At 37.2% G+C, this 12,109-nt stretch overlaps 1 protein-coding gene across 10 annotated transcripts in view; it reads right to left on the reverse strand.

Moving 5' to 3' along the window:
* RPRD2 (regulation of nuclear pre-mRNA domain containing 2) overlaps positions 1-12,109 on the reverse strand; it is a 99,163-nt gene that overhangs the window by 19,676 nt on the left and 67,378 nt on the right. For all 10 annotated transcript variants that reach the window (XR_009734684.1, XR_009734683.1, XM_061407712.1 and 7 more), the window contains 2 exons: positions 11,767-11,893; positions 10,121-10,296 (listed from right to left, as the gene is read on the reverse strand). Coding sequence is in view for 8 of the 10 variants with exons in the window: in XM_061407712.1 (XP_061263696.1) it covers positions 10,121-10,296; positions 11,767-11,893 (303 nt within the window). In the remaining 2 variants the exon portion in view is untranslated. The remainder of the gene's footprint in view (positions 1-10,120; positions 10,297-11,766; positions 11,894-12,109) is intronic.

Here is a 12,109-nt window from a genome sequence, read left to right on the forward strand (position 1 = left end):
AACAATATGCTACTGTTTTTCCTTCAAGATATTTGCTGACAGATAACCAGCAAGGACCTATTGGATAGTACACGGGAACTCTACTCAATATTCTGTAATAACCTATACAGGGAAAAGAATCTAAAAGAGAACAAATACATGTATATATGTAACTGAATCACTATGCTATATACCTGAAACTAACAAAACATCAACTGTACTTGAATTAAAAAAAAAAAACACATTATTTGCTGAATTAAGCATAAAATTTCTGAAAAGTAAAGTGCAGTTAAACACAGTCTCGTGGTACAGAAGAGACAAGGATTAGAGTTCAAATCACACAATGAAGGAAGGGGCCTAGTGATCAGCCCAGGCTCTTGGTGGGAAAAATCTGTGATCCAGAAGCTGGATGAACAAGACAAAATCAAAGGCTTCCCCAAACTGCAATTCAGCCTGAAGCGTGATTATTCAGCCAAATAATTAATCATACTTGATTAATATGATTACCTCTCACAATATCGCCTAGCAAAACAAAGGGTGAATCCTTTCTGAAGGAAAACAAATCACCGACACTCTATAGAAATATATTTATATACAATGCTCAGTATTCAAGAAAAAATCAGCCAGCATGCCAACAGATAGGACCAAATGACCTAAAAGAAAAAACAGACACTATGAACATACTCAAAACAAGTATATTCAATATTGGAATCATCTGACAAAATCCAAATAGCTATCATTTACACGTTCAAGAAGACACAGAAAAATATCATCTTGAACAATTCAGTCCAAAATTCATCAGAGCAAGAGCTTAAGGGTGCCTAGGTTAGGTAATGGAGCCAAAATGGAGTAAGGAAAATGACTGCATGGGAGGAAGGCACTGCATGGGAACTTGAAGCCTAAGCAAGATAAAAAGAAAGCCTATAGGGCTTCCCTGGTGCTTCAGTCCCCCTGCTAACGCAGGATACACAGGTTCAGGATATACGCCACAGAGCAACTAAGCCCTGAGGTGCACGAGCTGCAATTCTTCAGCCCACGCATTGCAACTACTGAAGCCCACATGCTCCCGTGCCCATGCTCTGGAGAAGAAGCCACAACCACGAGGAGTTGTGCACAACAACTGAAGAGGAGCCCTGCTTGTTGCAACTGGAGAAAAGCCCGCACAGCAACAAATGCCCAACACAGCCTAAAATAAACATTTTTTTTTTAAAAAAAGAAAGCCTAGAGAGGTGATGGAGGATTGGAAGTGCTGGAAAATTGGTTATACACATGGGCAATGATCAAATAAGCAATTATGTTGAAGATACGGGGAGCAAGATTTTGCATTTTTAGAAAAAGCAATTACAAATATGGAAAGGAAGAAAACTAGAATGAACCTTGTAGCGTTGGATTGGGACTGGAGACAACAGTGTGAACGCATGGTTTCTAACATGCATCGACAGATACAGAAATATATACAGATGTGAATGTGAGTATATAGGTTAAGTATGTATGCATATATTTCCTAGCTCTGTACACTGATATGGTCTGGCAGCAGTGATATCCCAATAGGAATAAATACACCTAGTATTCAGATCGCAGTTTCCAAATACGGTTTTTTACTAAAAGGAACCAAGACTCCTTGGAGAAATGACTGATTCCAAGGCTGGACAGAAAAGTGCAATATGAACTTGGAATACCTTGCTCCCAAAGTAAGGAAACACAAAAAACAACGGGGACATGTCAAAAGAACACAAAAAGCAGCTTGAAAGGAGCTCCCGCTGGCCACGTGGAATAATTTGAGCATCAAAATAATTATTTTGTAATGAATTAGTAGTTAGCAATGAATGTAGTGAGTAGCTTCCCTGGTGGCTCAGATTGTAAAGAATCTGCCAGCAATGCAGCAAACCTGGACTTGATCCCTTGGTCAGAAAGATCCCCCAGAGAAGGGAACGGCAATTCACTTCTGTATTCTTGCCTGGAGAATTGCATGGACAGAGGAGCCTGGCAGGCTATAATCCATGGGATTGAAAAGAGTTGGACATGAATAAGTGACTAACACTTTCACTTTCACATTCTGGAGGCTAGAAGTCCAAAATCAAGGTACAAGTAGGGCTATGATCCCTCTGAGACTGGGCAGAATTCTTTGCCTCTTCCTAGCTTCTGGTGGTGGCCATCAACCCTTAGCATTCCTTGGTTTGTCAGATGCATCACTACAATATCTGTCTTGGTTGTCACACGACATTCTTCCTGTGCATCCAAATTTCCCTCTTCTTATAAGGACTCCAGTGACACTGGATTGAGGCTTATTCTAATGACCTCCCCTTAACTTGATCACATCCATAAAGTCCCTATTTCCAAGCAAGGTCATTTTCATATGTACCAAAGGTTAGGGCTTCATCATTATCGTTGTGGGGGTACACAATTCAATCCACAGCAATTACCAAGTGAAAACTTTTCAGTGGACAAGCTGAGAAGATGCCACTTATTAATATCTTATTAAGATATCAAAGGGAATGTTACAGGTAGTAAAACAAATCAAACTTGTATGCTAACTGAAAGGATGAAATGAGAAGAACACAATCACTTCTATGATATTCTTACTAAAGACAGATAACCTCCATTTGATCACAAAGAAACATCATATAAATCCAAATTAGGAGACACTGGACAAACTATTTGATTTGTAATCTTCATAATAGTACATCAATGTATTAAATTTCTTATGGTTATGAAAGAGAAAATTACCTTGGAGGAAAACACACATGAAAATATTTGGGGGTAATGGGGTGTCTGCAACTTATTTTCAAATGATTCCCCCCAAAAAGGTCTTCATAATGTACTTAAGATATTAAAGTTTGAGAGTTTTACAAAATAAAGACTGAAAAAAAATGAGAGGAAAAAATTAAAATAGGTTAACAGAATTTCACCATAAAAACAGAATCCTTTCTGGGGAAAAAAAAAAAAGGCAATTCTAAAACTGAAAAATAAGCCAACTAAATTAACCAATGGGTTAAATAATAGGTAAAATTCAGCAGAAGAAAGAATTAATGCATTAGAAGCCTGGTTAGTAGAAAATATCTAGAAGAGAAGCACTGAAGGGAAAGAATGGAAAATACAGAGAGGAACATAAAAAGACATTTGGAACACTGATGAGATCTAATATACAAATTAACAGAGTTCCAAGAAGAGAGGCGATATAATGTAATAGAGACTGTATTTGACAAGAAAACACCCCCAAATTTATGAAAAACATTAAGGCACTTGTTAAAGGTTGAATTATATCCCCTCATAATTGTATACTGAAGTCCTAACCCTATACTTCAGACTATGACCTTATTTGGAGATAAGAGTTTTTAAAGGTAATCAAGTTAAAAGGAAGTCATCAGGATGGGCCTTAGAGCAGTATGACAGGTAGTCTTAATTAAAAGTGAAAATTTAGAAACAAAGAGGCCATGTGAAGAGACATAAGGAGGAAACAACCCTCTACAAGTTAAATAGAGAAGCCAGGAAGAGAACGTTCCCTCACAGCCCTCCGAAAGAATTAACACTGCTAATAACACCTTGATTTTGGGCTTACAGTCTCCAGAAGTATAAGACAATAAATTAATGTAGGTTTGAGCTATCCACTCTCAGATACTTTGTTACAGCAGTCCTAGTAAATTAATACACCACTGATTCAAGGTTCTGCAAACCCTAAATCAGATGAATGAAGACCACACCTAGGCAGATCACTGTTTTAACTACTGAAGACCAAAGATAAAGAGAAAATACTAACAGCAACTAAATGCAGTACAATAAAAAAGTTTAAACACTAAATAAATGTTGATGAGATGAAACAACTGTAAAATCTGTGTGTATAATTAAAATATATAACAATAAAAACATAAATCTGGATGGTGGATATAGCTCCTTTGATGATATCTCCAAGGAAACTATGAAGTTAAAGATGTGAGCAGAGATTTCAGCAGTGCCCAGTGCCAGGCAGAGTTAAGAGTTCATGCAATAAGTTAGAGAGGCTTAGTAAACACCTTTACTTCTTATTAAAATGCCACAAAGGCCATGGATTAGGAGTAAGGACCATGTTCTAAGACTAAGGACTATGTCCAAATAAACTCATCCTAAGAAAGCCTAAAACCAAAGCCTTTACATCATAGTAATCCACAGATAATTTAACTAATTGCCAGGAAAAAAAAAACCCAAAAACATTTGTTAAAGGAAAATGACACAATTCAGAGCTTCCACAAGTATCACTCAAAATGTCTCCTAAAAAATAAATTCTTAGACATGCAAAGAGACAACATATAGATATGATTAAAGTATACACGCACACACAAATCATAAAACAGTCAATAGTATACCTAGAGATGACCCAGATACTAGAATACATACATAAGGTTTTTAAGACAGTAATTACAAATCCATTGAAAAATTTTTAGGAAAAGATGTAGAACAGATGACTAGACTGGAAAACTCAACAAAGAAAAGCAACTCTAAGAAAGAATCAAATGAAAATTCTAGAACTGAAAAATACAGCAGACTTCACTCAGTGGAATAAAGAATATTTGAAGACAAGTGCTTCCCTGGTGGCTCAGCAGTGAAGAATCCACTTGCCAATGCAGCAGACGTGGGTTCAACTCCTGGGTTGGGAAGATCCCCTGGAGAAGGAAATGGTAACCCACTCTAGTAATCTTGCTGGGGAAATCCCATGGACAGAGGAGCCTAGGGGGCCACAGTCCATGGGATCTCAAAGAGTTGGATACAACTTGGCAACTAAACAACAACAAATACTAAGTACCCAAAAATTAGTCCAGTGAGAAAAAGGAATGAAAGAGCAGAAATCTAAGAACACATGGTATGTATAACTGGAGTCCCAGAAGGAAGAGAAATGAAAAAGAAGAAATATTTTAAAAGATAATAGTTGTATAGGTTCTAAAATTGATTAACAGTATCAAACCACAGATGCAAAACACTCAGTGAACCCTCTTTATCCCTCTGCAGCAGGATAACTACAAAGAAGAAATCTAGGCACAGCTGACTTCTCATTACAACAAGGGAAGACAGGTAAAGGAATGTTTTTTGGTAATGAAAGAAAAAAAAATGCCAATTTAGAATTCTTTATCCAGTGAAAATATTTCTCAAGAATGTAAAATAAAGACATTTTTAAGATTAAAAACTGAGAAGTTCATCACCAACAGTTCTGCACTACAAGAAATGTTAGACTTTAGGCTGAAGGAAAATGATCTTAGATGGAAATATGGATTTGCAAAAAGGAATGAAAAATACCAGAAATGGTAAATACAGAGGACTATTTTCCCCTTAATTTAAAAGTCTACTGACTGTTTAAGAAAAATAATAAAAATTATATAAAATATACATAAGTAAAAAGTTAACAATGGCATAAAGATCTTAGGGAAGGGAATCTTACTATTGTTTCCTGCTAGTCCTGCAGGGGACATGGGTTTGATCCCCGAGGCGGGAAGATTCCACGTGCCATGGGGCAACTAAGCCTGTGTATCACAACTACTGAGACCGTGGCTCTAGAGCCCATGCTCTGCAACAAGGGAAGCCACTGCAATGAGAAGCCTGCACACGGCAACAAAGACCAAGCACAGCAAAACAAAAAAAAGAAAAAAAGTCTAAATAAATAAATATTCATCTTAAAAATAAGAAAAAGTATAGGAAATGAAATAATATAAAAGAAAATCTCCCAGTGTATTGCATATAACAAGAACAAGTTTTATTTTGTGAAATTTTAACTGTGTGTGCGCATATACATGTTGTAGCTCTCAGTTTCCAAGTAAAATCTTTCTGAAAATATCGTTTAAAGGTTTAAGTGTTTCCATATAAGTCAATCCAGATTATTTAAATAACCTACTCACTTGTCTCCCTGGGTCTGCTGCTGCTGCTGCTGCTGCTAAGTCGCTTCCTTCAGTCGTGTCTGACTCTGTGAGATCCCAGACGGCAGCCCACCAGGCTCCCCTGTCCTTGGGATTCTCCAGGCAAGAACACTGGAGTGGGTTACCATTTCCTTCTCCAATGCATAAAAGTGAACAGTGAAGTCGCTTAGTCATGTTCGACTCTTAGCGACCCCATGGACTGCAGCCTACCAGGCTCCTCCGTCCATGGGATTTTCCAGGCAAGAGTACTAGAGTGGGGTGCCACTGCCTTCTCCCTCCCTGGCTCTAATAGTCTCCTATTCTCCATTCTGCTATCTTGATTCTAAAATGCAAACCTGATCACATCACTAGCAAAATTAAAATGCTACAATTGTTTCCCACTGCTTTCAGGGTAAAATTCAAAGACCTTAGAATAAACATACACCTTTCAGGACCATGTTCTTGACGCCCTCTCCAGTTTTACTTACCACTTCCTCATAAATGCTCACCTATAAGAAACAACTTTCAGGCCCACCAATTTTGCCATGCTCACTTTTATTCCCATGCTTGAGAATGAGAATAAGAGCTTTCATTTAGCTAATTACTGCAACTTCAGAGTTTAGCTCCTTTTGGGAAAAATTTTCTCCATATGCCCGATCCCCACTCCCAAATTAGCTCAAGTACCTATTCAATCTGTTCTCCTACCACCCTATAGTTACCTTTACTACAGTTTCTATTATACAGAATTGCAATTGCATGTGCTCAATGAAGCGCTTCTTTGGTGGCTCAATGGTAAAGCATCTGTCTGCAATGCAGGAGACACTGGGTCCGGACGATCCCCTGAAGCAGGAAATGGCAATCCACTCCGGTATTCTTGCCTGGGAAATCCCATGGACAGAAGAGCCAGGCAGGGTGCAGTCCATGGGGTTGCCAAGAGTTGGACATGATTTAGCAAAGAGCTGGAATGACTGTTAGCTGAATAAACTTCTCCCAGCCATTTGCTGTGGATCCTCCAAAGCACACTAAATCATTTTATATAATTTCATAAATAAGTGATGATGGTTCACTACTCAAAAATCACAAAATGGTCTTTGAGTAAAAATGGTAAACTGACCACTCCCATTTAGTGTCTCTCCCTCCTGAACACCTATAAATGACTAGTAATGCACACAAAAGTATAAACCAGCAGCATATTTGAGAAAAAGGTTTCTACAAATTTTTAGAAAACAGAACGAGCTGTAAGAGTAAGAAGTGATGAGCGGTAAGAAGTGAGGGCGGAGAAAAATGAGGTTAGGAATATGCAGAAAGGAAGTTACACCTGGGAAAGATTCTGTCTTGCAGAATCCCTGAGAAGTTTTGCTCCAAGAAACGATGAGTATAAAAAAGTGGAATGAATAGAGGGGTTGAAATTAGAAATTAAAAGTGTGAATACCCAACACTCAATACCAACTCCTCTGCAATCCTGATGTGGCAGGTAAGGCACTATGCCCCAGGCAAAAAAATATGAGTTCTTCTCTAAAGAGTTACAGTATCCTGGCAAAAAGATTCCAGCTTTCTGACATTTAGGACTCCTTCCACCCTAACAGCCAGCTCCTTATCTACACAGACTTTACCATACTTGCAATAAACTCAGATAATTCCTATCTATGTATAGAGAGCTTTCCCAATCAATTTTTTCATATCTCATTCTTAAATATGAAAAGAAAAAAGAGGTAGTATCTGATTTTTAAGAAAGTCAGAATCATAAAAGAGAAAAATCAAGTTAACTAGAGGAAGGAAAAAGACTCTAGATCTTCCAGAAAGCAGAACAAAAAGATCAAGGTTGATGAAACATGAAAAACACAGGACACCTAGAGGATCAACCTAGGAAGTCTAACATTTGATTAATCAATTTCCAAGAAAAAGGAGATAAAGAAATTATCTCAGAATTCAGGCTGAAAAAGCCCTCCAACTAACCCATAATGAATGCAAAACAAAAACCTCACCTGTAAATATATCATTGCAAAATGTCAGAACATCACAGAAAATACCCCTAAATGCTTCCAGAGAAAAAAGTTTCACCTACAAAGACCTTGCAAAGATTTCATTTCAACAACATTAATGACAATGGACTAATGCTTTTTAAGCTGTGAGGGAAAATGATCTTCAACCAGCCAACCTATCAGAGCAAATGTAAAAACAGAATAAAGACATTTTAAAATAGAGAGACCCAGAAGTCATCCTTCACAAACTCTTCTTTTGGGAAATTAACAGAGGATATACTCTAGCAAAACAGGAGAGAAAACCAAGAAAAGAAGACATGGAAATTGGCAAATAGAGGCCTCAGCTCAGAAAAGCAGTAAAGAATAGTCCTAGGATGAGATCTAAATACCTAAAATAGAGCAGAATACAAGCTCTGATAGGAAGGTCTCTGGGGGAAAACACGGATTTGGAATATCTGATGGGATACAGAATCTAGAGAGACCAAAAAAAAAAAGCTAAAGGCAAACAAGAAAAACAGAAATTCTAGGAAAAAACAAAAACTCTCTACTATAACCAAGTTACTATAAAACCTTGTAGTGAACAATGTTCACACAGTTATGGTGAATGTTTTTTGCTTATTAATTTTCAGCCTTTAAAGCAAAGAAGACTTAATTATAATTATAGGGTGGAATATAAGTATTATCAACCCAGAAAATGTAAAAGTATAGTTTAGTGATGCTGAGAAACTGAAGGGACAGAAGAAAATAATGGGAAAGAACAGGAATGTTATTATTTTAATTTTATAAAGTGGGGAACCTAGAATAAGTGCTCAAAAAAATAGTAAATTTAGTATTTCAAATTACAGGATAATCAACGGATTTTAAAGTTATAATGATACTGGGAGAAGAGGCTAGGGAGGTGACTATAAGCTAAATCTTCATTTGTCACATGAAGAAGTTAACAGATATTTCCTTTTTTCTTTTATTTTTGGTCACGCCCCACAGCAAGTGGGATCTTAGTTCCCCAAACCAGGGATCAAACCCACATCCCCTGCAGTGGAAGAATGGCATCTTAACCACTGGACTGCTGAAGTCCCAATGAATATTTCTTATACAGTATAAATCAAGAAAGAATAATATGAGTACATAATTCAGAAATATAGAGGTAAATACCAGAAAAAACAGCTAAATGAGTTAAAAGAAACTGTGTCTAAGAAGTGGGATTCGTTGGATATAAAGAATTATATACTGGGAATTCCCTGGGGGTCCAGTAGTTAGGACTCAGAGTTTTCACTCCCAAAGGCGTGGGTTCAATACCTGGATGGGGAATTAAGATCCCAAAAGCTCCAGTGTGGCCAAAAAATAGTAATAATTAAAGAACTACATACTCTAATAACCATGTGCGCATGCATGCTCAGTTGTGTCTGACTCCATGATCCCATAGACTGTATGTAGCCCACACGCTCCACTGTCTATTTTCCAGGCAAGAACACTAGAGTTGGTTGCCATTTCCTCCTCCAGGGGATCTTCCTGACCCAGGGATTGAACCCATGTCTCCTGAATTGGCAGGCAGATTCTTTACCACTAGTGCCACCTGGAAAGCCCCTCTATAACCGTATACAGTGATTAAAACTTTAAAAAAAAAAGAAAGAAAAAAAAAAAAGTACAAAGCAGTTTCTTTCAAGAGCCGTTACAGACAAATGTCCAAATATCAATCCCTCTTCCAGTCGAGGTGGGGAAAAAGAGGGTCCTTAACTGAGCTGAAATTCAATTACAATATTTCCATGTAGCTTTCTGGGTTTAAAAAAAGTATACATACTTCTGCCCAATTTTATATTCTGTAATAGTAACGTGGCACATAGCCACTGAAAAACTGAGACATAAGGCTTTAGCAAAGCTTAATGGTCTTTAGCATCAGAAAGACCTAGGTCTTTTTTTTTTTAAGATTTATTTATTTGGCTGCGTCAGGTCTTAGTTGCAGCATGTGCGACTCTTCAGTTGCGATACGGAACTCTTATTTGTAGCATGTGGGATCCAGTTCCCCGACCAGGGATCGAACCCATGCCTGCTACATGGGGAGCATAGAGTCTCAACCACTGTACCACCAAGGAAATCCTCAGAAAGACCTAGGTCTTAATTCAGATGGCTTCACTTGCTAGCTATATTACGACCTTGTACAAGGTTACTAACCTTCAAAAGTAACTTCTTCATCTGTGAACTAGAAATAATAATGCTTATCCCTATAGAGTTAAATAACACCTATAAATAGTCACAGATATACAGACAGCAACTGATGTTAAGACAGTATTAATCATTACTTACATTGGCCACCACTTTTACTTCTTTGTACTGTGCTTCATAGAAAATTCCAGCATTTTCCAGTGCTTCTGTTAACGAGGGCCCATTTTTCACCTGCTTATCCAATCCATTCACAAATTCCTCCAGCTTGGCACTTGCCTCTTCAAATTCTTTGGAGAACTTCTTCCCACCTGTCTTATCTAAAATAACAAGAGGAAGTATTCTATATTTTCTTAGTCTCATAGTTACACCTTAAAGAAGCTTCCCTAAATCACACACACAAAAAATCACAAAACAGATTATTTAAATGTTTCATGTGATCCTGCTAGGTTGAAGCAAGAGTGCATCATGAAAGCACTTGTAATTAAGATAAAGTTCAACTAAATGAAAGTTTGCTGATTGCTTTAATTCACAAATCTGATGTCACCCTGCTACTTAGGAATAACGGAATGAGGCTCAATTCTATACACTTACACACCATTAACTTTTTTTTTTATATACCATTAACTTTTACACTATAGATTATAGTAAGATGTATCCCTTTGAGGAAAAAAACAGAGGCTCAAAAAAGTAAAGATAAAGTGACCTCTGTGTGTATCATGCTTAGAAATTCTTTCCTCTCTGGAGAAGATCCTTGGTAATTTGAAATTAGAAAAGTACCATGAATTGTTTTTCAACAACAGTGACATTACCATCTTTTACTTATTCTCCTAAGTACTTTTTGCCCAGTGATGTTGGAATAGAGCCTTAGGTATAGATATAAATTTAGGCTCTGCATTTTATTAGCTGTGGAACTTGGCCAAGTTTCGTATCTCCTTATGAAGTCTCAGATTTCTTATGTACAAAGTGGAGGTTTTTAACATGCTTCTGGGTTGTTCTGAGGATTAAAGTAGATAATACATGTTCAATTTAAAGCATGGTACAAGAACAAAATAGGTGCCACAACAAATAGTTCGGTAGCTATTTACTTATTATTTCAAAAATATTTATCAAGTATTTATTACATACCAGGTATTTGGTCTAGGCACTAAGATATTGGAAGAACAAATAAGGATAATTTCTACTTTCATGAGATTCACATTCTAATAAATTACTATGATTATTATTTATAATCTACAATGTAAGGGAAAGAAAGTGATTAGACTTTATGAGGTATTATAGTGACCTTATTTATTTAGGCTGTGCTGTTTGGCTTGCAGGATCTTGGTTCCCTGACCAGTGGTCGAACCCAGGCCACGGCAATCAAAGTGCCATGTTTTAACCACTGAAATTGCCAGGGAGTTCCCTACAGTGACCTTACTGAAGAGTGAACACAAACCACATAATCACACACATGAAATACACCTGTCCATCATAGCCTGATACATCAAGAAAGGACCAGAAGTGGGGAAAAGGATAGAATATACTTATTAAAAATTTTTTAAATTTATTTTTCTCTAACTTAATGGAGATATAAGTGGCATGTACCATTGTTTCTAAGGTGTAAAATTTGAAGGCTAGGAATTTATTTATGAAACTGACATGCATGAGATCACAACCGGGGAAACAGGTGCCACAGCAGTTCTCTACAACCTGAGGTTCTCTTTATGGAAGCAGTCAGTCTGATTACTTGAAATGACACATCTGGAAAGAGAACCTGACTTATTCTATTTAGAAGGATGTAAGATTACCTTTTAAGCACTTGAGAGTTTCTGTGCTGCACACATCCACCCTCATGGTTGACAGCTGTTTTTCTTTCAGTTCTATCTGATCTTCTGAGCGCTTGTACAGCAACAGCTCTTCAATGAGGGCCTGAGACTGAACACGGACCAGGGTCATACTTCATTTATGAAATCATCCTCTTACTCTATCTTTCTACACCAAAGTAAAACATGACTAACACCTAACTAAACCATGAGAAGCAAAAACCTTCGTATTTCCTCAGAATCAGGGATATCAACATCAATTCTTGTATCAAAACCATATTTTCAGTTATATACTTTAAAAGATCTTTTTCATGTTATTCAAAGATAA

The sequence above is a fragment of the Bos javanicus genome, chromosome 3 (assembly GCF_032452875.1).
Source record: "Bos javanicus breed banteng chromosome 3, ARS-OSU_banteng_1.0, whole genome shotgun sequence".
Lineage (NCBI taxonomy): Eukaryota > Metazoa > Chordata > Mammalia > Artiodactyla > Bovidae > Bos > Bos javanicus.